General features: G+C 41.6%; 1 protein-coding gene across 5 annotated transcripts in view; it reads right to left on the bottom strand.

Moving 5' to 3' along the window:
* LOC148028167 (kinesin-like protein KIN-8B) overlaps positions 1-25,954 on the bottom strand; it is a 60,116-nt gene extending 34,162 nt beyond the window's left edge. The window contains exons 1-4 of one of the 5 annotated variants that reach the window (XM_087689844.1): positions 24,805-25,930; positions 24,484-24,708; positions 24,297-24,374; positions 24,110-24,199 (exon numbers count right to left, since the gene is read on the bottom strand). In XM_087689844.1, coding sequence (XP_087545970.1) covers positions 24,110-24,199; positions 24,297-24,374; positions 24,484-24,531 — 216 coding nt within the window. In that variant the 5' untranslated portion in view covers positions 24,532-24,708; positions 24,805-25,930. Of the gene's footprint in view, positions 1-24,109; positions 24,200-24,296; positions 24,375-24,483 lie in introns of all 5 variants that reach the window. The other 4 variants (XM_087689845.1, XM_087689846.1, XR_015692688.1 and 1 more) reach the window with 4 other exon arrangements.
* Between the last annotated feature and the right edge of the window lie 1,990 nt (positions 25,955-27,944).

Raw genomic sequence — 27,944 nt, 5'->3', positions numbered from 1 at the left:
GAACACAAAAACCAACACAAGAAGTACTGTTGAAACATGGATCTAGGACATGGCAATGCGGAAGATATGGAGGTTGAAAGATAAAGACCAAACTCATGAAGACATAGACAAAGACAAGACCAACTGTCATACAAGTGAATTAGGTTCCAAGATTGAGACTTGGACTCATCAACACAATCTTGTGTGTGTACAATGACATAGACACTGAAAAGAAAAGAGTACTATCATATCATTGAAAAAAAAAAAGGAAGCAAGTACAATGCTTTATAGGAAAGTCTAGGCAGCATATCCTCCTACTGTGCTTATGGGATTCTTGTCCTAAGCCCTCACTGCTCCTTCCAAAGAGACTGAAGTAGGTGTGATTGCAAAAATCTCAACACCCCTCAATCACAACCAGAAGTACAAAGAGTATAGAGGCTTTAGTGAAAGCAACACCTGCAAAGTATGGGCATACCATAGACGTAGCAAAATACCAGAGGCTATCACAAAAAAGGCTAAGTGTGGGTACCATAAACATGATGGACATCCAGAGGCTATAACAAGCACCTCACAAAGTGTACAAAGGTAGTACAAGGCTACATGAGTTTACAAGTTTATGTCCGAAGCATTAGGGCTAGACAATACAAGGCTAAAAAAGTCTATCCGAATAGAAGGACTAATAAGGTTTGTCCTTCTCCTGGTGGTCTTTTTCTTCTTCTTCTTCCTCTTTTGCTCCATGTTCTTCTTCTTCTTTAACAACAACTAGATAGACCTTTTGGGACCTCTTTCTGGCATGGCAGAACTTCTTGATGTGTCTGGTCCTTCTGCAAAAATCACAAAAAAGCTAGTCCTTCTTGCCTTTGTATTTGTTGCTAACATATAATGCTTGTTTATCTCTAGAGGTCCTTGGTTCTTTCTTAGTTTTTAGCTTATTTTCCTCCTCTAACAGTGATACCTGAATATTAACAAGCTCAGGGTTTGGCATATTGATTAGAGTTGTTGACACATTATCATATTCAAGAGGTAAACTTTTGAATAGAACACCAATGCAAACATCTTCTTTCGTTTTAATGTTGATTCCTACAAGTTGGGTTAGAAGTCCTTCCATGTAATTTAGATGGGTGGCAAGTGATATACTAGACTTCATTTCAAGCTTGAAAATTTCAATCAAGAGACCATACTTTGATGACTTAGACTGTGCACCAAACAAAGTGTCAAGTCTCTTCCATGTATCTTGTGAAGTATCACAATTATCCACATGGTGGATATAGCTGTCGTCTAGCTCCATTTTAATAATGGCATGATCCTTATCATCATTCTTTTGCCAAGTGACTCCAAGATCCGCATCACGAGGCTTCTTCTCTTTGCCACTGGTGATTGTCCAAAGACCCTTCTTCATTAGGATGAGCTTTATACGAGTCTGCCAAGTGTGAAACTCGACCCCTTTGAAGCGAACTGTTGGAGAGTCCTTGCCCATGCTGGAGTTGGAGGATCAGCGGCAAATCAACTTCAAAATTCTCAGATTTCAAAAGCAGAAGACTTAATCTTGAGTGTACTTGATAAGCACAAGTGTCAAAAGACACTAGATGAATAGTATCAAGAGATACTGATGCTTATGGCTCGAAGCTTGAGACCTTTAGAATGACCTTCAAAATCTCCCCTCCTTGATTTAATGCTGAACAAAGTGCTGGACAACTTCAGATTCATTGGATCAGAGTAACAGAGACTTGGTTTAAGTGTCAGGAGAGAGAAAATAATGATAAGATAAAGCTTTGATTTCTTGGCTATGGCAGTCACAGTTAGGGTTTGCAGGGCAACCTGGTTTTTCACAAATTGCAAGATCTGTAGTGCATCATTTCCAAAAAAAAAAATTATAAAGTGAAGCTTACTTCATGGGCTATCAATGCCCTATGATGGTCGTCAACATTGCGGACTGTGGGCACAGCATCAGCAATACAACAGGTCACAAGCGCATTCTGAGCAGCGAATCATTGCAGACGCAATGCTGGTCTGAAGAGACAGCAATGTTAGGGTTTTAAGTGACAGAGAGAAGCGCCTTTAGCTGAGGAATAATTCTCTAGAAGGATTTGTGATGAGATATGGCTTCTACGAAGAGATCCAAGTGCTCAAAGGAGACAAGGTGCAAGCTGGTTATGGCTACCATAAGCTTGATTGAAGATACAAGTGAAAATGGAGCTGGAAGTGATGTCATAAGCTGACCAGAAGTGAAGAGGAGCTGAGAGAGAAGTGAGATGAGCTAGGCCATGCCCGATTGGGCTCTAATACCATATTGAAACATGGATCTAGGACATGGCAATGCGGAAGCTATGGAGATTGAAAGATAAAGACCAAACTCATGAGGACATAGACAAAGACAAGACCAACTGTCACATAAGTGAATTAGGTTCCAAGATTGAGACTTGCACTCATAAACACAATCTTATGTGTGTACAATGACATAGACACTTTACTGAAAAGAAAAGAGTACTATCATATCATTGAAAAAAAAGGAAGCAAGTATAATGCTTTATAGGAAAGTCTAGGCAGGCACGTCCTCCTACTATGCTTATGGGATTCTTGTCCTGAGCCCTCACTGCTCCTTCCAAAGAGACTGAAGTAGGTGTGATTCCAAACATCTCAACAAGTACCCTCCCCCAAGTTGAAAAGCAAGAGAGCAAGTGTGATTAGGAGCAGCTCAGCAAAAATGCAAGTTTACCACAATCAGGAGCAGATCCAGCCCAAAACACAAAGTCCAATACACGCAGAAACAGCAATAGCAGCCTTGACAACAATAGGAGCAGCCAAGATGCAGGATTACCAGCCCTTTTTTAGAACAGAAAAACAAGTCGTTCAGCTCAAATAAAGGTTTCCCATCTGAGGAATAGACTGCCCTACAGTAGACAGAGGATCTGGAGATCCAAGTGCAAGGTGCAATAGCTCCAATAGCAGTAAAACATAGCAATGGCAGACCTGGAACAGTCAGTAAACAGCAACACAGCACTAGAATCAAAGATTTAGCTGTTTGATACCATGTGATAATATACACAAACAAATGCAAGCATGGAAAGCCAAAGCATAAACACTGACATAATGAACAATGAGAGATGGACACAAGAATGCAGAATGAGCAGGCAACAGAATCATAAAGAGAAGCATGAGATAAACAATACGATACCACCAAGGTACTAGCACAGTGACCAGCAGTACCTCCAATCTCCCTCTCTCCAAGGATGTAATAGATGTGAGTCTTGAGATGATAGAGAGTGGGCGATAGGGTATACATAGGCAGCTCGGGCACACCCTAGAGGACAAGTTGGCCAGTATAAATGTGCCGCCTAGATGGAGAAAATGGCCAGCCTGCTGCTCACAAAGGTGTCTAGCCCAAATGCACAAGATAAATATCCAAGCCATGGTATGTACAAAACTAACAGAGCTTTCGTATGATACCCATATTGGGGGTTTCCTAATTCTTGGAAAAGTTCCTAAATTTGAGGATCATTTGATTGGCATGAAAATGCTAATCCTAAAAAATAGGAATGTTGTTCTAAAATGGTATGTTTATGTCAAGCCAATTTCTACCAAATTTGGATATTCCTATTTTTGACAATTTCCACCCACTCAAGGAAAGCCTCAATGGCACCCCAATTGCCTATATATGCACACTCCTCCACTCTTTGTATCATCTCAATCTATTGCATCCTTGGAGAGGGAGGGAGACTAGAGGCACTATTGATGCTATGTTGGTACCCTAGTGGGGTTGCATTATCCATCTCATGCTTCTCTTCATGGATTCCATTGCCCATTCATTTTAAGTTCTTGTGATCATCTATCACTGTTCATTGTATCAATGCTTAAACTTCATCTTTTATGCTCATGTACTTTGAAAGGCGATTTGTATTATTTAAGTATTCCAAAATATGATTAAATGTTCATCTTTAAGGGTGACCAATGGCCAAAACACCCTATAATTATACTTAGATCGTCATTGATGAGATACCCAAGAGAAATTAAAACTTTAGTCCAACGGTCAAATTGACCGACAGGCTCAGATGACTATGACTTTTACACTCAGATAGTCACATTGACTAGAAGCCTATACAATGAGTGGTTTCAAAAAGTGAAACTAGATACTCATGATTGAAGAAACAAACCATAAACCAGTGAACCTATATAATAAAGCTCTCCAAAAGCTAAATTTGACGACCCCTAAAATTTAGGAGTTTACTATTTTTGAAAGTTGCTCAAATGAAAATTTTATTCGCATCAAAGGCTCCAAAATTTCACAATGAACAATTTTGTCTTTAGTAGCTATCTCAAATTCGTAACCATTTGAGAGATTTTTAGAGTAGAAGGACTGGAAACTTCTTTCTCTAGAAAAGTGGCGTGGCATCTAGAAGAGGACATGTGTCATTTTGAAGAGACAAGTGTCCCTACACTTGTTATCTTCAACAAACACTCATCATTTATAGCTTCTACTTTCCACTTTTGAGCACCCAAGCCCCACATCTATATATTAGAGGTCTCTCTCTTCATTTGAAACAAGCTCTCATGCTAAAATTTCAACCACATACTTTGTAGTCTCCTATCTATCTCTTATCTAAGAAACACTTTCTACTTAGCTTGATCTAATCCAAGCACCAAAGAAAAAAATCAACTTACTGCCCGAAGTTTGCAGAAATCAAGGTTTCAAACCCTAATTTCAGAACTCCAGCAAATCGGCCCTTTTGTATATGGTTTTGGCACCTGATGCCCATACTTTTGTTTCAATAAATTCCTATAAGGGAGAAGGGGTTGGTTACCCTCTCAACATGGTGTCGAATCTTCTCTCTCTATTTTCTAATTTTCATAGTGATAATTGGGTGCCGAAAAGCTCCCAGAGGTAGCCTCTCGAACCTGAGTAGTCGAGGGTGGGGAAGGGTAGGGCTCAGAATGAGCAAGAGGTGGGCAACACTTGTTGTCTCTCAGTGGAGCAGACTGGGTAGCCGAAGAAGAGGAAGGAGTCGAGCAACCACTGTCTCTCGAAGGAGCAGACTGACGAGGAGACAGTATCAAACAATCACTGTCTCTCGATGGAGCGGACTGCAGATCCGTAGGTCGTGGAAGCCACTATACCTGAAAATAAGTGGGAGAAGACTACCGCTGGCATTGCGACAATCTCCAAGAGGTCGTAGCGCCAATTGATCCTCCATGTACTCGAAGGGACTTAGTGCGCATCGGATGCATCTTATTGCCTTAAGCATAGTACTCTGATAGCCGATGCAGAACAATCTCTGTGGCCCAAAAAGGAGAGGTGGCACAAGGAGTGCCTAGTGGAAGACGCATATACTCCAGGGGGGTGGGAAGCAAGGGTCGAAGTCAGCAAGCATCGGTGATGTGTCCGATGATACCACAGTAGAAGCACCCAGTAGTCTAGTCATTTGTTGGTAAAAAAAGCCATGGATACCAATGTGTCTTGCTAAAGAAGGAAGAGGTCAGCCACCATGAACCACGAACTGCAATGTCCGCCTCAAGGGGTGTGAGGGCTGTGTGAAGCACGAACCACAATGTCTGCCTCAAGGGGTGGGAGGGTAGTGGAAGGGCTGGAAGTGAGCTGCCAGTGGGAGGAGGATGTGACCAGCAGTAAGAGAGGCAACAGGTCTGCACAGGAACAGTAGTCACCTGGCTGGAATCATCTCCAAACCGCGTAAGAAGGGCTGAAAATCAGGCGCCGACTGATGGAGACAACAATGGACAACTTCGGCTGAGATGTCCTCCGCGAACAAGGTGTGGGCAGCAACCTGAAACACCTGAAATTTGCAAAAAACGAGATTATTTTCTAAATGGAGATTCTCAATGGAGAGTGATCAGCAACGGTCACTTTGCTGTAAACAGTTCCAAATTGCGGGTGGAAGGCTAGAAACAGATGCCAGACTGTAGATGACAGCAAGGGACAACTGAGACTGTGATGTCCTCCATGAAAGGGGTGTGGGCAACAAGCTGAAAACACCTGAAACCTGCAAAAACGAGATTTTGATGTAGCGGAAGAAGAAGAGAAGTGGATGTCAAACCTGCCACCAGTCTTTGCCTTCACTGGAGTGGAGGATCTTTGCGGCTATTTGAGCAGATCTAGCTTTGATACCATGTCAAAAGATGACGTATCAATGAGACAGTAGGGTTTGCGGGGAGGAACACAGAGTGAACTCAACAAACATGGAGAACACAAGAGAAGAGAGAAGAAACTCTGATGAATGAAATGATGAAGATCTGAATCATGGAGTGAATGTAATACAAGGGAACAAGGGTGCCGTAGCACAAGGAAGATGATGAAGACAGCCACGAACCATGAACCGCAATGTCCTCCTGAAGGGATGTGAGGGTAGTGGAGAGGTTGGAGAGAAGAGGTGACGAACTGAATGAATCAACCGTGAGGAATGAATGAGAGAGTGGCCTATAAATAGGCACAACCAGTCTAGGATGACGCCCCTTTTTGGAGCTGCAAACCCTAAACAAAAAATGCAGAAATGCAAAAATGCAAATTAGAGGTGGAGGGTGAAGGGTTTCTCAACACATTGGGCCCAACAATTTGTATTTGTATGCTCCTCAGTGAGAAAATACAAAGATACAAGGAGCTAGAAGCCAATCCAGAAATTCAAGCTCTGATGAAGAGGAGGACTAAAACACGGGCTGAAGCGAAGGTCTTGGAAGATTTCCTTACGGAGAAGGCTCTTAAGATAGATGGTATTATGGCTACAAAGGCTTATCTCAACATGAAAGATATCAATGTTATTGATGCAACTAAGTCTATAAAAAGTAGCATATCACCTATCATTCAAGGATTCACCCAAGCGATGACTTCAAAGTCTCATCATATACGAGCTGCCTCCTCTTGTCCCAAGAATCCCTCCATGAAAAAGGACACGGGGAAAGTCAAAGAAGCAGCTATTTCCATGGTAGTTGAATCTCTGAAGATGCTTTTAGCAAAGGAAAACGATACTAAAAGAGACTTCAAGCCTAGAGAGAAAAGCATCAAGTTTTAAGTTTTCTATGGTAAGAGAGATTCTCAAAAAGCTCTGTCTTTTATTAGACAGTTTTATGCTGCATTTCGTGGTAAAGATTATACAGAAAAATAAAAAATTAGAGTGTTAAAATGCAACTGAAGGATGCCGTTTTGAATTAGTGGCTCAAAGTTGTACAAGAGGAAAAGGAACCCAAGTCTTGGAAAGAGTTTAAGGAGATGTTCAACAAAAAGTTTTTGCCTTCATCCTTTGAATCCGATGTGCAATAAGAATGGGATGAGATGAATCAAAGCTATGGAGAAAATGTTGAAATATATATCAACACGTTTGCAATTGTTTCTCTTAAATTTGCATCTCTTAATGAAGTTCCTTCCAATATGGAGATAAGAAAGTTTACCCATGGATTACATCCGATGATACGGCGAGCTGTCAAGATGACAAAGCCTGATACTTTTGAAGTAGCCCAAGATACGGCCTTTGAAGCTGAAGGACTACATATGCCATAGATGCTTGGTAAAGCCTTAAAAGAAGAACAACAAAGAAAGAAGATTAAGAAGTTTGACCAAAAGAAGTCAGATAAACAACAACCAAAGTATAAGAAGTATGGAGATAGACCACCTTTGCCATCTAAAAAGAAGCTAACATATCAGTAATTTTAGCAGAATATACAAGAGAAGGACGATGTTTCTCTTGTGGAGAAAAAGGATACATGGCTGGTCAATGTCCTAATAAGGCAAAGAAGAAAAACTAGCAAAAAGACACCTCAAGCAAATGCTATACCTAAGGAATCCTTGCAACAAGATGAAACTTCATCAGAGAAAAGCAAGCTTCTTATAGCTCCGGGTAAGATTGCTAATCAACCTGTTCTCATACATTTTGATATAGGGGCTATATATCATTATATCCATCCTCAGATTGTTGAAGCTCTACATCTACCAAAGGAGAGGTTTGAAACACCAGAAATGTCAAGTGCTGCATTTCAAGGAATGGAGTCTAAGGTTACTCCCATTCTTGGGAAACTATGAATTGAGATAGGAGATTATGTAAATCATGAGAGTTTTGTCATGGAAAATCTTGGTCATTGTGATGTTGTATTAGAAATACCTTGGCATAGAAGAATAGATCCAACCATCGATTGGAATCAAAATAAGTTTAGATTCCCTTTCAAGGGTAAAAATGTATCTTTTTTATGTGGGGGTGGAAGGAAACTCTGTTCCCAACTTATACGATTTACAAATTTATAAAGCAATGAAAAAGTCTATTTCCTTGTACTTGATTTTTATCAAAGATTTTAACAAAGAATCTAGAATTGAAGAGTCTATCTCATATATGAACAAGGATCGAATGAGTTTCTTAAAGGAGTATGAAGATTGCTTTGTAGACATCTTACCTGACGAATTACTACTAGAGAGGCCAGAAGATTATCACATTGATCTCATTCTTGGGAGCTCACCTCCAAATAGGCCACCCTATCGAGTGACTCCAACACAACAAGAGGAGATCATGAAGCAAGTGAATGAGCTCTTAGAGAAGGGTCTAATAAGACCCATCTCCTCACCTTTTTACTCTCCAATCCTCTTAGTAAAGAAGAAAGATAGATCTTGGTACATGTGTGTGGACTACAGGGCCCTCAACAAGATTACAATTCGGAATAGGTTTCCCATTCCAAGATTTGATGATATCTTGGATAGATTGGATGGATCCAAAGTATTCAGCTGGGTTGACTTGAAGAGTGGCTACCATCAGATAAGGATTGCTCCTCAAGATATTTACAAAACACCATTCGTGACAACTTTTGGTTTGTATAAGTTTCTTGTGCTACCATTTGGTCTCACCAATGCTCCTGCAACCTTTAATAGAATGATGGAAAGAATCTTTGGCGCACATGACTCATATTTATAAATAATGGAAAATTGCACATCAAAAATCTGTAAGTACTTTCTTTGATGATATTTTGATTCATTCAAAAGATAAATAAGAGCATAAGCAACACTTAAAAATAATGTTCCAAGAACTCCGCAAACATAAACTTCATGTGAATGGCAAAAAGAGTGAAATTTTCCTAGAAGAGATTTACTACTTGGGTCATATTATATCCAAAGCTGAGATTCAGATGGATCCAGAAAAAGTCAAGGCTATTGTAGAATGGCTAAAATTGACTAGCATTCATGAAGTTCAAAGTTTCTTGGAATTATGCTCTTATTACAGGAGATTCACTAAATGGTTTGCAGTGGTTACTAGACCATTGCATAATTTAACCAAGAAAGCAATGGCATTGCGATGGACCAAACTAGAGAAGGAAGCTTTTGAAGCTCTAAAGTTCTATATCAACAAAGGAACTGTTTTGATTATACCTGATTTGTCGAAACCTTTTTTTTGTGGCATGTAATGCTTCAAGAGACTACATTGGTGCAATCTTAAACCAGGAAGGACATACAGTTGCTTATGCAAGCACAAGGTTGCAAAATGCAAAAAGGAATGCTACTACCTATGAAAAGGATTTAATGGCTATCATTCAAGCTTCAAAAGATTGGAGATGCTATATTTTAGGCGGAGAATTTCTCATCAAGACGAACCATGACAGTTTGAGACATTTTCTCAACCAACTAATGATTTCTGAAAAGCATATTCGATGGGCCAGTTACTCAGCTCAATTTAACTTTCAAATATTGCATATTCTTGGGAAGCAAAACAAGATAGCTAATTCCCTATCAAGAAGACTTCAGATTCATGCAGTGTCCATGATTCATTATACAAATTTTACTAGTATGAGAGATATATATGCTTCTGATAAAGATTTTAAAATCATCTAGAAGAGTTTACAATTTGAAAAAATGATAAACTCCTATGTTATCAAAGATGAATTTCTTTTGATGGAGAACAAGTTATGTGTTACTAAAGATTTCAGACCCGGATGTAACAAACATTTTGTATATTAATTGTTACCAAGACACATTGGCTCAATGATTCCAAATTAATTTTATGCTCATGTACTTTGAAAAGCGATTTGTATTACTTAAGTGTTTCAAAATATGATTAAATGTTCATCTTTCTATTTAAGGGTGGTCAATGGCCAAAACGCCCTATAATTATATTTTAGTCATCATTGAGAGATGCCAAAGAGAAATTAAAAGTTTAATCGGATGGTTAGATTGACTAGAAAGCTCGGATGACTAAGACTTTTACACTCAGATAGTCACATTGACTAAAAGTGTATATAATAAGTGGTTTTAGAAAGTGAAACCAGGTGCTCATGATCGAAGAAACAAACCATGAATTGGTAAACCTATATAATGAAGCTCTCCAAAATCTAAATTTGGCAACTTTTTCTGTTTATGTCAAAGGCTCCGCTATTTCGCAAGGAACAATTTTATCTTCAGTAGCTACCTCAAATTTGTAACCATTTGAGAGATTTTTAGAGTACAATGTTTGAAAGCTTCTTTCTCTAGAAAAGTGACATGTGGTATCTAGAAGAGGACATGTGTCATTTTGAAGAGACAAGTGTCCCTAGATTTGTCATCTTCAACAAATACTTGTCATTTGTAGCTTCTACTTTTCACATTTGAGTACCCAAGCCCCACACCTGTAATATTGGAGATCTCTTTTTCATTTGAAACAAGCTCTCATGTTGAAATTTTAGCCGCATGCTTTGTACTCTTCTATCTATCTCTCATTCAAGATACACTTTCTACTTAGGTTAATCTAATCCAAACACTAAAGAAGAAAATCAACTTACTATCCAAAGTTTGCAGAAAATTGGATTTCAAAATCCTAATTTTCAAAATTGCAATAAATCGGCCCTTTTGTATATGGTTCAAGCACTTGGTGCCTATGGTTTTGTTTCAATAAATTCCTATAAAAGGGGAGGGACTAGTTCCTCTCTTAACGTGGTGCCGACTCTTTTATCTCTCTATCTTCTAATTTCCATGGTAATAATTAATCAAGTTGGTTAAATTCAAAGTATTGTCATTCTCACGTTCTTCCTCGCACTTACACATCCAAAGATGTGGAAGTGAGACACAAAGGGCTTTCGACCAAAGAAAGCCTCGTAGACAGTTATATCCTGTAACGCAAAAGCTAGGGAACGGTTATAGATGTGAATCGTAGTAGCCACTGCCTCACCCCAAAGGACATGAGAAAGATCCTGATACTGCCATCTCTACCATGGTCCGATTCACATGCTTCACTACACCATTCTCCAATGGTGTGTTCAAATGGATATACTCCACCCAAATGTTGTGATCCCCGCTGAGAAAACTGGTTAGAAGTAAACTCTCCAACATGATCTACTCACATGCCACAAACTTTAGAGATAGTATGTGTCTCCACAAATAACTTTCACTTGTCGCAAAAATGGGAGTGCACCTTGCTCTTCTATTCCAAAAAATGAGACCACACATAATGACTGAACTTGTCTATAATCAACATTAAATACTTGGCCTTCCCAAGGGAGACGTGCCCATAGGTCCGCAAGGTTGGTATGAACCAATTCAAGCAAAGTAGAAGTTCTCCTAGTGGCAATGTGGAGATGAGGCTAGCTATACTGCTTGCCTCTTAAATGGCTAGGATATAAAGTGTGAATAGGAGAGAAACCAAGAAGTCCCTCCACCATCTTCTTTTGAGAAGCCCATCGTATAGCATCAAAATTTAGATTACCATAATGAGCATGCCAAAGCAGTCCAAGCTCGTGGGAAGACCTCATGGCTAAGGGTGTGAGCGTATAAAGCCAACCCTCCTAGGATCCTATCCAAAGAATGGCACTTTTAGAAGCATCTTCCATTGTCACAGTATCCTGTGTAAATACCACATGGGTACCAAACTGAGGGTATCAAGGATAGCATCTTCACTAAGGATGGAGTCTTCTATGATAGATGAATAGAAGGAGAACATGTACTAACAAGAGACTCCCCTTGCCAACTATAATTATGATAATCGTGTCTCCATTCAAAAGAGTGTCTGGAAAGAAGCTCCTCCTCCGAGTCATCAAAGCATGTGAATTGGTAAGACATCTTCGATCCTGCAATCACCCAAAAAGCCGCATTTGACAAAGAAAGGTTGTCACGTGCCACCAAAAGGGGGTCGATTACACTAGGAAGCTATCTCTATGTCAGAAAGCTATCACCTGCACCAAGAAGTTGTCACCTACAGAATGCAAATTCGCATTTGCTGCAAAACATAGAAAATAGGGGCCGTCTGATGCCTGAATGTTGTTGCCCAGGCTTTTAAAGATAACATCTAGCTGACACGAAGATCAAACAGGTAGTGGACCACCTATATGAGCTATAAATGTGGTAAACGTAGGCTAAAAATCTACATTTAATAAATCTAGGTTGCTCCTCTGCGATGAAAATCTACTCTTTTCCAAGAAATCTCCAAATTGTGTCCTCATTTAGGCAATGATACCATGTGAGAGTGCGCAACAGACGAGAAACACAAACACAGAGAGAAGCAAAGAGAGAAAGAAAGAAAGAGAGAAAGCAAGAGATGAAGGAAGAATACTACACTGATTGAAGAAGAATGCTAATACAATGGGAATGGACTGATCAGTCCCTGCACGTGGCCCAAAGCGTCAATGAGGGTACCAAATCAAACTAATGATGATGGCAGTACCAAGCACGAAGAGTCAAAGAGTTGAAGTATCGGAGAGTGCACCTGCAAACGGAAGGTTGAACGACTGAAGAGTGTGTGTGTCTGCCAAGTGGGGGATGCAACTATAAATAGTCAAAACACCAAAAGACTAGCCGACCTTGTTGAGATTCAAGCTCATGATCACCGACACCGACTCTACCTTGACAACCATAGTCTTAGCTATTGTCATCTGTCATGCGTCTCCAATAAATGAGTTGGAGACTCAACCATAGTTAGTGGCATACTCAGTTAGTAGACTAGACTATTAAGTGTGTGTGACTAGACTTTAGTCTATGAGTTATGAATAATGAAGAGGAACATGAGAGTGTCAAAAGATGACGTACCAGCGAGACAGTAGGATTGGCAGGGAGGAACATGGAGTGAACTCGGCAAACATGGAGAAGAGAAGAGAAGAGAGAATAAACTCTGATGAATGGAATGATGAAGACCTGAATCATGGAGTGAATGTGATATAAGGGAACAAGGGTGCCGAAGCACAAGGAAGATGATGAAAACACCCACGAACCACGAACCGCAATGTCCTCCTGAAGGGGTGTGAGGGTAGTGGAGAGGCTGGAGAGAAGAGATGACGGATTGAATGAATTAGCCGTAAGGAATGAATGAGAGAGTGGCCTATAAATAGGCACAGTCAGTCTAGGATGGCGCCCCTTTTTCGGGCTGCCAACCCTAAACGCAAAAAATACAAACTGCAGGGGAAGGGTGAAGGATTTCTCGACACCCCCTCTCAGGCCCAAAAAGGGGAACGAGAAGATGAGGTGGATATACAATGCTACATGCTGAAGAATACTCACACAACAGGTGCCACTTGGACAGTGTCCCTCGTGGAAAAATTGTTTACTTGCCCAAGCGCCCTAGTACAAAGATGACGAAAACATGCAATGCATAGAAGGAATGTCAGACTTTGTGTGGTGCTGAGAACCATAAGGATATGCCCGTACTCGATCTCGGGAGGTGGCTCCATGCTAACCAAGTGACCAAGGCAAGAAGAGAAGAGGAGGAAGAAGATGTAGAGGATCCCTAAGATCCAAGATTTTCACCGGAAAGGAAACCTGCAATAAAGACCAGTAGACAGAGTGAACTAGAGAACCCGAAACACAACCTTGGGAGAGAAGCCACTAGCTCCGTGCATCCATGTTGGAAGGAATACGAAGGCCTTGTCACCAAGTCACGGCTGAACCTGTAAGGTCCCAATCTAAGTGGTACCTGAAGATCCTAGGTACCAATAGAAGAGATGACTACTCGAAGACAGCCACCCCAAGAAAGTAGAGGATGGGTGAAGAACTTCATGTGGAGTAGATTCCCCCTCTGAGTTGGAAGGTGAAGGGGCCCCCACTGAAGTCGAAGAAGTAGATAGCCCCTCTGAGGGCAAAGAAATAACATCTCCCTCTGAAGTAGATAGGGAATCCAAAAACTGATGGATCACGGACTCCGAAATGTCTGATGACGAAGGAAGTCTTGTGGGTCGTGCCGAAGAAGGTATCTGGGGTGTTGAAGAACTCTGAGAGGTGGCCTCTCGAAGCTAAGTAGTCGAGGGTGGGGAAGGGTAGGGCTTAGAATGAGCAGGAGATAGGCAACAAGCGTTTTCTCTCAGTGGGGCGGATTGGGTAGCTGAAGAAGAGGAAGGAGTCGAGTAACCATTGTCTCTCGAAGGAGCAAACTGACGAGGAGACGGTATCAAACAATCACTGTCTCTCGATGGAGTGGATTGCAGATCCGTAGGTCCTGGAAGCCACTATACCTGAAAATAAGTGGGAGAAGACTGCCGTAGCATTGCGACAATCTCCAGGAGCTCGTAGCGCCAATCGATCCTCCATGTGCTGGAAAGGACTTAGTACGCATTGGATGCGTCTTATTGTCTTGAGCATAGTACTCTGATAGCCGATGCAGAACGATCTCTGTGGCCCAGAAAGGAGAGATGGCACAAGGAGTGCCTGGTGGAAGATGCATGTACTCCTGGGGGTGGGGAGCAAAGGTCAAAATCGGCAAGCATTGGTGGTGTGTCTGGTAATGCCACAGTAGGAGTATCTAGTAGTCTAGTCATCTATTGGTAAAGAAGCCATGGATACCAGTGTGCCTTGCTGAAGAAGGAAGAGGTCAACCACCATAAACCATGAACAGCAATGTCCGCCTCAAGGGGTGTGAGAGCAGTATGAAGCACGAACAGCAATGTCTACCTCAAGGGGTAGGAAGGTAGCTGAAGGGCTGGAAGTGAGCTACTAGTGGGAGGAGGATGCGACCAGCAGTAAGAGATTGCAACCGGTAGAAAAACGCAGGTGAGGAGAGAGAAAGACTAAAAACGCAAACAGGACAGCTTGCAAGAGAGAGAAAGACTAAACGCAGGCAACATGAGAGAGAAAGACTAAAAACGCAAGCAGCAAGACTGTGATGATGTGGCAAGCTATACGGCAGCAGGTCTACGCAGGAACAGCAGTCGCCTGACTGAAATCAGCTCCAAACTGCATGAAGAGGGCTGGAAATCAGGCGCCAACTAATGAAGACAGCAATGGACAGCTTCAGTTGAGATGTCCTCCGCGAATAGGGTGCGGGCAGCAAGCTAAAACACCTGAAATCTGCAAAGACAAGATGTTGATGAAGCGGAAGAAGAAGAGAAGTGGATGCTGAACCCGCCACCGATCTTTGCCGTCACTGGAGTGGAGGATCTTTGCCGCTGTTTGAGCAGATCCAGCTCTGATACCATGTCAAAAGATGACATACCAGCGAGACAGTAGGGTTTGCGGGGAGGAACACGGAGTGAGCTCGGCAAACGTGGAGAAGAGAAGCGAAGAGAGAAAAACTCTAATGAATGGAATGATAAAGACCTGAATCGTGGAGTGAATGTGATACAAGAGAACAAGGGTGCCGTAGCACAAGGAAGATGATAAAGATAGCCACGAACCACGAACCGCAATGTCCTCCTGAAGGGGTGTGGGGGTAGTGGAGAGGCTGGAGAGAAGAGGTGACAAACTAAATGAATCAACTGTAAGGAATGAATGAGAGAGTGGCCTATAAATAAACACAGTCAGTCTAGGATAGCGCCCCTTCTTGGGGATGCAAACCCTAAATGCAAAATACAGAAACGCAAAAAACGCAAACTGCGGGTGAAGGGTGAAGGGTTTCTCAACAAAGAATACTCTACTCTCTGTGTGGGTTTCCAATGTCTATGTCTTTCTCTCTCCCTCTAAAACTTTAACATGGTATCAGAGCTAGGTTAGCTTGGCTTCGTGGTACACAAGAGCTCAGACTTGAAGAATCTGGAAGCTAGAAGGTGACTGTGACCTGCAGCTTGAGAAGGAACCCTGTAGAGGTTCATTGACAACCATAGCTTGCAGTTGATGTAGTATGTATCAATCTTTCTAGAGTTTACACCTCATAGAGCCTATTGAGGCTTACAAAGGGGGTCCATTGGCTTGTATTGGAGTCCTGGATTGTGCGCATTAAGGCCAGCATTTGGAGCAGAACAGTCACATCATCGAATCAGTGTATTTCTGTAGCAACTTGGTTTTTGTAGAAGCCATATTTTACAGCAGAAATGATTTTTGGAGAAACGGCTCGCGATCCCTAGTCATTTTGACGTGATTTTGTAGAAGAAAGTTTTTTCAAATTCTTCATGGATTTTGAAATATTTAGCACAAACCTGTGCAGATTGGTTGTTTACTGCAAGAACAACAGGTGCTTTCATGCTTCTTGACATTTATGACGAAGGCATTGGTCACTCTCTAGGCATTGATGGCTTTTATCTTGGCATCGGGTTGAGCTTCCTAAGTTCAACCATTGGCTAGGTACATCAGACAGAATACTGGAAACTTTGTATTCAGCAAAGCGTTTGATGTGTCTATGCTTCAATAAAGCCTCTGTAATGGAATATTGATGTTTGATTGCTCTCGGATGATATCTGAAATGGTTTGAGCAATAATTGCTCTATTTTGAGCTGATGTACTGCTGGTTACTGAAGCATATCTGATGGTTATAACAGGCTATTGTCTGTCATTGCCAGTAAGAGGATTTGTCTTCGTGTTGGCATGGTTTTTATGCATCTGTTGATGCCTATTTGGACTTGTCTTGATACCCACATGTTGTGGTAGTGCTCTAGGATAATTTTGAGCTGTTTTGGAGCTGCAATGACCTCACTATAACTGTGTTTTTACTGTTGTAATACAATATGCAGCTAGCAGACATCTTGACAAGATTCCCATAAAGTGGTTTACTATTGTCTGAGTACTCCAACTAGATGTATTGACTCTATATATGTCATGTGAGTATATGGACATGTCTATGGGCTGTTGTGGGCTGTAAATACTCTAAATTTGGACTGATTTCACTGCTGGTTATGTAGTGGGTTGGCTGTCTACAGCCTGTCAAGAGTTTGTCTAGCATTGTTATTGCCTATCTGAACTACTGCTGAAGCTTGTATGTACAGGCATTGAACTCCAGAGGTTATGGTATATGTTGGAGATGGTTTGAGGCTGTTTTGAGCTGGAAATACTCCAGTTTGTGCAGAGGATTTATGGCTGGTTAAACACAGTTGTTGTTTATCATAAGTGGTTGGAAAACACCTAGATCAACTATATGCTATCTACTTGGAATGCCACTGTATCTAGATGTTTTGCTACATGTTTGGGGATGTTTTTGACATGTCTCTGAGTTGGTTATTACTAAGAATTACTGTTACATGTTCTTGGACTGAAACTGTCATAAACAACTGAGTGGTTTGCAAGGAGTCAAACACTTACAAGTGGTATACGGCATTGAATACTATAATTGCAGATATGACAAGTGCTCAAGGCACTGACAATATTACTCAAATTGTGGGAGAGAAGCTTGATAATAAAAACTTTGCTTTGTGGAAATTCAAGATGCAAAATTTCTTGATTGGTAGAGGCGACTGAGATTTATGCACAAGAGCTGAAGTGAACCTAAATTAGCTGAACGGAATCCGACTCATGATCAGCGAAGAGCTCACTGACAGTGGTTGGAAAGAGCAAGCAAAGTGTTACATTGGTTCTCTTTATACATTTCTGAATGATAGCTATGCAAATTACAAGTTGTCAATCCCCAACGGATGCTTGGAATATTCTCATGAAGAATTATGGTAATGTTACTCATGCAAGGAAGATACAGCTGAAGCAGCAATTTAATAAGATGTCTAGAAATGGCAAGAGCATCCAAGCTTATACGACAAAGATAAAGACCATAGCAGACCAGCTTGCTACTATTGGTTCTAAAGTGTTAAAGGATGACATGATTGCAGTTACATTGAATGGATTAGACAAGGAGTATAAGACATTTGACACATCGATATCTGTGAGAGTAAAACCTCCTGACTAGGATGAGTTGCTTGCTCTATTGTTGCATGAGGAAGTTAAACTTGGATTGAACACTAGTTCCAGTATCTCTCAAGGAAGAGATACTGTACTTTACTCTAGTCAATGTGCTAGAGATGGCAAAGGCCGTGGATCTTTTCAAGGTCAAGGGGACACTCGGAATGCACATGGATAGCAGCAGCAAAATGCATGGCAAAGTTCTAATGTGCAAGGTCAATGCGGATCTGGAGTCTTTTGAGATAGGGGGAGATCACCTAGAGGCAAAGGTGGCTCCTGGTAGTCACATGATCAATCTAACACGGATAAAGACTGTCATTATTGTGATAGATACGGACATATAGCGAAGAACTGTCATAAAAAGCAAGCAAATATAAAGACAAAAGGTAAACAACATAGAAATTATGTATCTTTTAATGATACACGGAATGATCAGGGCGATAGATTTTTTGCTATGCAGCATGTTTCTAAGAATAATGGTTTGACAAGTTAGTAGCAAAATCTCATGGATATGTTTGCACTGGTGATGACACACAACATGATATTCAGTATACAGGTGTGGTTCCCCTGATTATGCATAATGGCAATGGCAAGAAAAAGAGTTTACATGATGTATTACATGTACCTTCAATCACTAAGAGCCTACTATCTGTTGGTTAGATGGCAAAACACAATTTACAAGTAAGGTTCAACAAGGATGGTTGCTTTATTGAAGAGTACGGAAATGGTTGTAAATTGATTGCTAGAGGTAGAAGAGATGGAAGGATGTTCACACTTGATGCGTCTATTCTTGAGTTGAAAGCAACCATGTTTACCCATGATAGTGGAGCAGTTTGAGATGTAAAAATCTGGCACAAACGCATTGGTTATGTAAATATTCATAGGCTGAAAAATATGCAACACAAGCAGGTTGTACTTGGCTTGCCAAAGTTCAAGTTCAATGATTTAGGACATGTACGAATATATGGGATCCATCCCATAATGTCTCTTTTGGTGGTGCTAGGTGTTATGTATCATTCATTAATGATTTCAACCGGTATACATGACTGTACATTCTGAAACACAAGGACGAGGTACTTGATGTATTCAAGGATTTTAAGAAACATGCTGAAAATGAGTTTAGTTGTTACATTTCATGTCTGAGATCTAATGGAGGTGGAGAATATGTCTCTAAAGAGTTTGGCAGGTACTTAACCAAATATGGCATAAAAAGGCAGCTCACATGCAGTTACACACCTCAACAAAATGGCATGGCTGAGCGAACAAATCATCTCATTATGGAAGTTGCCAGGGCAATGCTCAATGAAAAGAATATGCTAAATGGATATTGGGCTGAAGCAGTGGTTACTACAGTCTATGTATTGAATTGAACACCTATAGCTGAAATTCATGATTTGACTCCGTATAAGAAATTGTATAAGCACAAACCTGACATCAACCACCTTAAAGTGTTTAGTTGCATTGCTTATGTTCATGTGTCTGATGAAAAGAAAAGGAAATTAGACCCCAAGGTAGTAAAGAGTATCGTTCTTGGATATGCACAAGATAGAAAGGCCTACAAGTGCTATAACCCATCTACTTGAGAGACTTTGATGAACAGACATGTAGTTTTTGATGAGCTGGCCTCTTGGTATGGTGCTCTGAATGCAATGGTTTCTGATGCATCAGCCAGCTCTACTCATGCTGAAAATTACCCTTCAATTAGCACTACAGTCAACGGCCCTTGAGATAGTGGTTCATCCATTGTTAGTCCTTCAACAAGACGGCTGCGCAATTATGACGCTAGATCCACTGACACGGATATGTCAATGAGGGGGAGATTGGATAAAGGTAAGAAAAATTTGCTTGATCATATTCCTGGCCTGCTTACGTTTGGATATGAGTCACCAGACAATGACAGCCTTGACAATAAATTGGGCATACCATCGGTTATGACACCTGTTGTAAGGCAAAGCAGGTACGTGCCGCCTCATGAGAGGCGTATAGTGAACCGCAATTGAGAATATCTAAAAGGGTCAGGAAACCAATTGATAGGCTGACATACAGTGGGTATCCAACTAGACATTATGCATATATAACCAAAGTGTCAGGCTACAGAGAGCCTACGAATTCAATGAGGCAGTTAGAGATAAAAACCAATGTGCTGCCATGGATGAGGAATATGCAACATTGATTGAAAATAACACATGGAAATTGCTCAGCCTGCCTGAGGGCAAAGTACCCATTGGCTGTAAATGGGTTTACTTGATTTTTCAGATGGGTCATGCAGACTATAGCTTGTTTACGAAGAAGACACAAAATAGTGATGTTTTTCTGGTGGTTTATGTAGATGATCTGAACATCACTGGAGATGATGATTATGGGATTGCTGAAATTAAATCAATGTTACAGGCTGAGTTCAAGGTGAAAGATCTTGGAGAATTGAAGTATTTTCTTGGGATTGAGGTTGTGTCTACACCTCATGGTATATGGCTACTCCAAAAACAGTATCCTCATGATATACTGCTGAAATATGGGATGATGGAATGTAAACCCATGGAAACACCGTTGGATCAGAATGTCAAACTTACAATTGATGTTGGGAATGAAATAGAGAATGTCACTATGTATAGATAGATGGTGGGCAATCTAATATGCCTCACTATCACTCGTCCTGACTTGAGCTATACGGTGGGACTGATTAGCCAATTCATGCAAAAACCTTGTAAGCCACATTTAGATGCTGTCAGGAGAATCATGCGGTATGTCAAAGATACTGCTAACTATGGATTATTTTATGAGCATGGGAAATCACTTGACTTGACAAGTTATACAGATGCTGATTGGGTTGGTTGTGTCTATGATAGAAGGTCAACCAGTGGTTATGCTTTTAGCTTGGGCAACCGTATCATCAGCTGGAGTAGTAAGAAACGGCCAACCGTTGCATTGTCTAGCACAGAGATAAAATACAGGGGGTGCAACCTTAGCAACTTGCGAAGCAGTTTGGCTTGTGAAACTGCTACATGACTTGGATATTCAGTTGGACAACAAAGTCATATTGCATTGTGACAATCTTAGTAGCGTAATGTTGGCTAGCAACCCTGTCTATCATGCAAGATCTAAACACATAGAGGTTCATTACCATTTCATTAGGCAAATGGTACTTGCTGGACAGATTGATCTACTTCATGTGAAGACAGAAGACCAAGTAACAGACATCTTTACCACATCACTTAGTAGAGATAAGTTTGTTCATTTCACAGAGCTACTTGGAGTACAACAGTTAGTTTGAGCTTGAGGGGGGAGTGTTGAGATTCAAGCTTATGATCACTAATACCGACTCTACCCTAACAGCCGTAGTCTTAGCTGTTGTTATCTGTCATGTGTATCCAATAAATGAGTCGGAGACTTAACCGTAGTTAGTGACATATTCAATTAGTAGACTAGACTGTTAAGTGTGTGTGACTAGACTTTAGTCTATGAGTTATGAATAATGAAAAGAACATGAGAGTACTCTACTCTTTGTGTGGGTTTCCAATGTCTGTGTCTTTCTCTCTCCCTCTAAAACTTTGACAGACCTGGTCCTGTAGGGGCCATAAATGCTGGCCAACCAGCAATAAATGTTGGTCACTAAAGAGAAAAAATGTGAGAAAAATAGAGGAGACCCCAGAAAAAATCCCAGATGACAATGACAATTTCGACAAGTGTAGACAAATTGTGGAAACCATAAAGTGGCCTAGGAATGCACACAGGAAGCTGACAAATTTAAAAAATGCACCTAAACTACTAGAGCTCCTGCGTCTTCGTCAGATTTATATGGAGCAACTCCCTTCCCGTTGCTCCATTGTACAAGTACCACCTATAAGTGGTGCCAGATGACCATAACATTGAAGTACCACCTGTAAGTGGAGCCAGATGACCATGACAATGTTCAATGGGTGTAGGCAAACTGTGGAAACCAGAAAGTGGCCTAGGAATACACACAAGAAGCTGACAAAATAAAGAAAATGCACCTAAACTCCTAAAGCTCCTACGTCTCTGTCAAATTTATACGGAGCAAATCCCTTCTTGTTGCTCCATTGTACAAGTACCAACTGTAAGTGGAGACCCAAAGTCATACCAATATGTAAACTTGAAAGGAATCTGTACGAGATCTTTTTAAATGCAGATGTGTACATAGAAGATCTCGAATAAGTTAGATATTTACATTTATATTTTGCTCAGCATATTTTGCTTCTGTTGACCATGTTCCTGGTACAACCCTTTCTCTAAATCCCATTCTTTCCGGCTTTTACCAATTTTTTCATCTCACTCTGAAGTCTCGCTTCCGTATGGCAGTTACCCAGCTTCTGTGCGAAGTCCTACTCAGCATGTTGGTGTTCCATTCCTGAGCACTCACTCATACCAAGCTACCGCTAACCCTTATGTGCCTATTGAAGCCAACCCGCAAGAACCTTCTCCTTCGCGTGGTGGGGATTTTGGGGCTATTCGCCAAATGTACGTTGCCCCTATGAGCTATCCTCCATTAGTGCTTTTAATAATCGTTAGACGCCCAGGAATGTTTTCAGTGACAAGGCTTCTTATGCACCTAAGTTTACTACCTAGTCTAATTTGACGCAAAAAGTTCTCACTTTTAGGGTCTTTGGAATTTGGCACAAGGGTTGGTTAGAGCCACAACCTGATCCATATATGTACCGCTCTAATTCTGTCCATCGTTGTCCATCAGTGAAAATCATGCAGGGTTTGTACCCTGATTTTCATTCTCAGTTGCAACATTTTCCACTCTCGTCTCTTCATGGGCTCTTCTCACTGACCGCTCTCCACAACGAAAACTCATGAGAACCCATAAAACTAGTAATACCAACAAGCTTATAGGAGCCACTCCTCATTATCCGCTCACATGCCATTGCAAAGGAGTTACTAGGGTGGTGTGGAAAAGGCTTACCATGGTAACTTTGACTTTGATTTCAGCACACACGAATTATGGTTGATTAGTGAAAGCAATTGCCCAATCGTATGGAGACAAGTCGTCAAACAATCTACTCTACCACAGTAGAACCTTGAACACAGCTTTTCCCTATGATTTGTTTGCAGGAGGAGAATTGATTAACCACTGGTTGAGAATATTCCATAGCACGTCAGGAGGTGCTCACCATGGTGAGGTCTAAAGCTTCCATGTGCACGAGCTATGAGTCTTTCTAACTTAGTTAGAACTTGACCCAAAGAAATGCCCTTCCATCCAGTCCTCTAAGGCTGGGTACAAGAGCTTCTACTACACACGTCTCATTGCATGAGAACTAAGCAAGCATGTCTTATGAGTCATTGCAACTTAGCGACGTGTTTAGCTTAGGAATTACCATATGATTGTTCCTAACGTACTACTCAAAGTCTGGGTACAAGGAATTTTGCTACCACAAAAGGTTCACTCATGTTCACTGAGGTGAACGAATTTGCCTAATGCTCCAATAAATTTTAATGTAGGAATGAACTGTGGTGTCTTGGGGTGTCCAAGGCCGTGCTCGCAGGGTCACATGTATGTAAATTGATGGATGAAAGGAGACTGTTCATGTCTATATCCGTGGCGTGCTTCGTCCACGAAATAAAAGGAAGCTGAGGCTGCTGAACCAACCGCCTTTAAATCCCAGAGCTTATTTTACATAGTTCACTCACTAAGTTTCACGAAATCAAAGGAAGCTGAGGCTGCTGAACAAACCCTCTTCAAATCCCAGAGCTTCACGTCTGAAGGGGAGGGCTCCAAGCCAAAGCTGTAGCATAAGGGCCTTACGACAGTGAGAAGTAGTACTAAGCACGAGTGCTATGAGGCTTCTTGGAGACACTTGCCCGTCCAATTTCAACTTGCCTGACTGCCAGTGATTCCTGGCGTTGTGGCAGGCTATCTGCCAATTACTGGCAGAAAAGCCTCAAAAATGTGGCTGTGACCAAAAGCGCTCGCTGGTTAGTCTCGATGGTGTTTTCCACGCAAAGAGAAATTTAATGCTTATCACAAGACTAAGAGCCTTCGTCTGAACCAATTCCGCACAAGTCCACTCTGCGAAAACTCAACAGAGTCAGAAAGCTTGACTCCAATTGAAACGAGATTCTCGGAGAGCTCGTACAAGAAAATATTTCTACATAATAGTTAAATTCCCAGCAATAGCAAGCTTGGGTACACGACGAGAAAGCAAGTACCCGATTCTTCAGTTCTGGGCCGAAAGCGTAATCGAATGCATATCTTTTCTCCCGCTGTCTGCTGCCGTCCACATCCGTCACTAAGACCACCTGCGGAAGGAGAAGGATTGATAGACAAGATTGACACCACAACCAAACAGCTCAAGGTAAGGCACAGGTGTGTAAAAACGAGAACGCAGCAAGCGACCTTTTCGTCCAAAATGCGGATAATCTCCTTGCACTTGTTTTTCTCTGCAGCCGTTAGAGGACGACATTTTACAGCTACCTGCGGGGGAAGGAGGAACGATTTCAAAAGCAGATTTAAGCAAGAAGCGTTAGTAAAGACAAGAAAACGTTGTCAGGAATTTGCATGCTTCTGTACTTGATCGAGATACCTGCAGAGTAGTCGTTCGTTTACATTCCGGCGGTCGTATGGTGCGCATCGTCGTAACGCATTGCAATTTGGCAAAGCCAAACTCGTTGCAAACCAGTCGTTCTCAGCTACAGCAAAATTTTCGGGGCGCCTAATTCACAGTCGATTTCCAAAAACTAATTTCGTGAAAGCACATTCTGCAAATCGGTCGTCTTCGACCTTCCCGCCTCAATGAACAGTACTTTGCCTGTCAAGTATCAAATCACTGGCCAGATGTCAGCCTTCAGGCACTTTGCAGCACATAATTAACAGGCCGAGAGGCCCAAAATGTGCTGTCACTGACAAGAAACGCAAATGTCAACCGGCAACGACATCTGCAGCCGTCAGTCTTGTTGCGAATGCCGAGGTTTTGCAACCAAAGATTCAAACTTTTGACGTCGAACTGCCAAGTCCTGACTCAAAGAAAGCGCTTGAGAAATCAGAACCTCTCTTTTAGCTTTTCCACCACCCCTGAGCGTCAAATATGGCTCGCAGCAAGATCATGTCTTAGCTTTGAAAAAAGAATCAGGAAGGCCAATGCATTTGTCCACCATACTAAGAACGAGTGGGAGTCCATGTCTTATCATCGTTGAAAGAGCTTTATACCAGCTCTAGCAACCTTCTGAGCTTACCTCTGCGCGTTGAAGAAGAATCGGATGGAAGATCCGGAAGCACATTGCCAAACTGGCGTCGCCCGCACAGAGAATGACACGATGTTTCATCCCAAAGCATGCGACGACAGAAAGCGGCACCTCAAAGTTAAGGCCGTGTCAGAGAGCAGGTGCTCTAGAAGAGGCAGGGAACAGGGAATAGAATTATAATAACGCTTGCTCTTTAACTGCAGATCGAAGCGTGAGGGTAAAATGTGGAAACAGACAGACGCACGGTTGCGCTTGCTATCTTTTAGCAAAGCTATGGAGGAAGAAGGCAAAAGGCATCGAACCGTCCGGGGGCGTGGTGAAATAGTAGACTATTGTGAGACTTTTGACTGTGCATGTCAAACACTCGCAGGCTTAATGCATCCTTCGTGTCAAAAGCTTGACCGACGGCTCTTCTGATGATCGAAAATGGTAAAAGGCGAGGAAGAGGCACTGTTGCTTTTCGTCTTGGAGAGAAGCTGCAGGCTTTTAAGCTGGCCGTATCTCCATGATGATGCAATGAGAGAGCTCCTCCTCTTTTCTTTCTCTCTCTCCCACGAGTCCCATCTCGTCATGTATACAAGAACAAGATTGCTCAGTTGCTGTGCTCTCTACCGATCCGTCGTTCTTTTCTCGGGCATGAAGGCAGAGCGCACATGCTGTCTGCTCTCTTCTCGCCTGCAGATCATCTACATCCATCCATCCATCCATCCAGCGTCAGCAGAAAAAGTGCTCAGTGAAAGGCAGCCACGAGAAGAAGACTTTTGCACGCAATCATGACATGCTCGAAATGCATGCCCATGGTCCAGGCAAGGCACAATTTTTTTATAAAATGGGAGTGGGATCGTGACTGACTCACAACTCACAAGCTAATGCTTGTGTACTACACATATGGTGTTCCACAGCTCGGACCCTTAATTAATTATCACCAGAAGGCAACAACAAGAGAGTCTCGACTCTCACGCGCATGTAGAAGGGGAGCACTTTTGCATAACGGAGAAACCAGCGTTTCTACATGTGAATCGCTAAGTCACGTCGTAGCTAGCACGCAGCTGCATTGGGAGGGAAACGAAATTTGCTTGCAGTAACTTTGTTAGCATTGCCCTTAACAACATATGCTTATACAATGGTACGGTAACAAGGTGGCACAAGTCTCACAAAATTTACCCACCGGAAATAACTTTAGTTAAATAGTCAATCTTGAGATATATGGACAACTTGCCTATCCAGAAAGAAGAGTTTATTTTAGAAAATTAAAGAAAAATGTGCTCTCTCTCTCTCTCTCTCTCTCTCTCTCTCTCTCTCTCTCTCTCTCTCTCTCTCTCTCTCTCTCTCGCGGCAATATTGGCTCTTGCACATGATAATGTGCCCTTGTTTTTTTCCACATTGAGTTGGGGAATGTTAGGACTGTGTGTGTGCGCGCGCGTGTGCGGAGCTATTCCCACCTATGTTTTTGAGCTGAGGGGGGAGGGGGGTTTCAGTCTTCCTCCAAAAATCAATAATTCCTTAAAGTCATTGGGTGTTCTTGGTTTTTCTTCACAACCATCTTGCTTTTTGGGAAATAACCCCCATTGGTGTTTTCACCAAAAACCCTCACATCTTTTTTAGATGGATATGAAAGGGTGAGAAGAGCATAAACGGATTTGGTCTTTGCATGAAAGACTAGATTACATTCCACCTAGATGGCAGTCATAGAATTCAAATGTAGAACAGGAGTCATAAAAGTGATACCAAGGTCTACAACTAGATAGCCTAACCATAGGGCCTCATTATAAGCTTCAATAGCCGCAATATACTCAACCTTAATAGTAGACAAGGCATTGCATTTTTATACCCTAAGCATCCAAGAAATAGCACCTCTAGCATCGGTGAAGACGTAGCTAGAGGTGGACTTTCTACTATTTTCATGTTCTGCATAAGTACAGTTAATGCAATTTATGACTCTAGTATCCTAGCTGCCATAGCAAAGACACAAGTCTGTAGTGCCCTTAAGATATCTCATAATACCTTTCATGATGTTCAATGTACCAACCAGGTATTGTCGTATAATGAACCACAACTCCCATTTCAAATGCTATGTCAGATGTAGTGGCTATCATAGCATACATCAAGTTGTCCATTACAGATACATACACAATCTTGGTCAACTCGGCCCTCTAATCATCAAACTAGGGATAATTTGCTTGATTGGCCTTCACATGGGGAGGTAAAGGGGTGTTAATGTGCTTACCACCATACATATGAATTTGCTCAAGTACCTTGTGGATGTACTCTTTTTACAACAAGTAGAGAAGTCCCTTAAAGTGATTGTGCATAATGCACATACCAAGTATATGAGAAGCATACCCCATGTTCCTCATCTCAAAGCTCATCTTGAGTCGAGTCTTTAAAGCATCCAATTCATCATGATCACTCCTAGCAATCAGCATATCATCAAATATAATACCAAAATAATAAACCATCACATATTTTCTTCATATAAAGGCACAGCTCCATAACACCATGGGTATAGGATTGTGAATGCATAAAGATATCAAAATTATGATATCATTCTATAGGTACCTACTTAAGTCCATAGAGACTCTTCCTCAACTTGCATATTAGGTGTTCCCTGCCCTTTTCCACAAAGCCCTTAGGCTGCTACATTTAGATATCCTCATGTAGGTCCCCATGTAGAAAAAGCCATCTTAACATCTATCTGATACAAGTCTGGATCTAACTATGTGACCAAGGCATAAACCAAGTGAAGGGTAGTCATCTTGACTGTAGAGGCGATCAACCGCCAAGACCCGCCGACCACTTATTG

Source organism: Lygodium microphyllum, chromosome 12 (genome assembly GCF_053477565.2).
Source record: "Lygodium microphyllum isolate KBCC chromosome 12, Lygodium_microphyllum_v1.1.10, whole genome shotgun sequence".
Classification (NCBI taxonomy): domain Eukaryota; kingdom Viridiplantae; phylum Streptophyta; class Polypodiopsida; order Schizaeales; family Lygodiaceae; genus Lygodium; species Lygodium microphyllum.
Note: the sequence above shows the minus strand (reverse complement) of the source record. Positions and strands in the feature narration are given on the sequence as shown.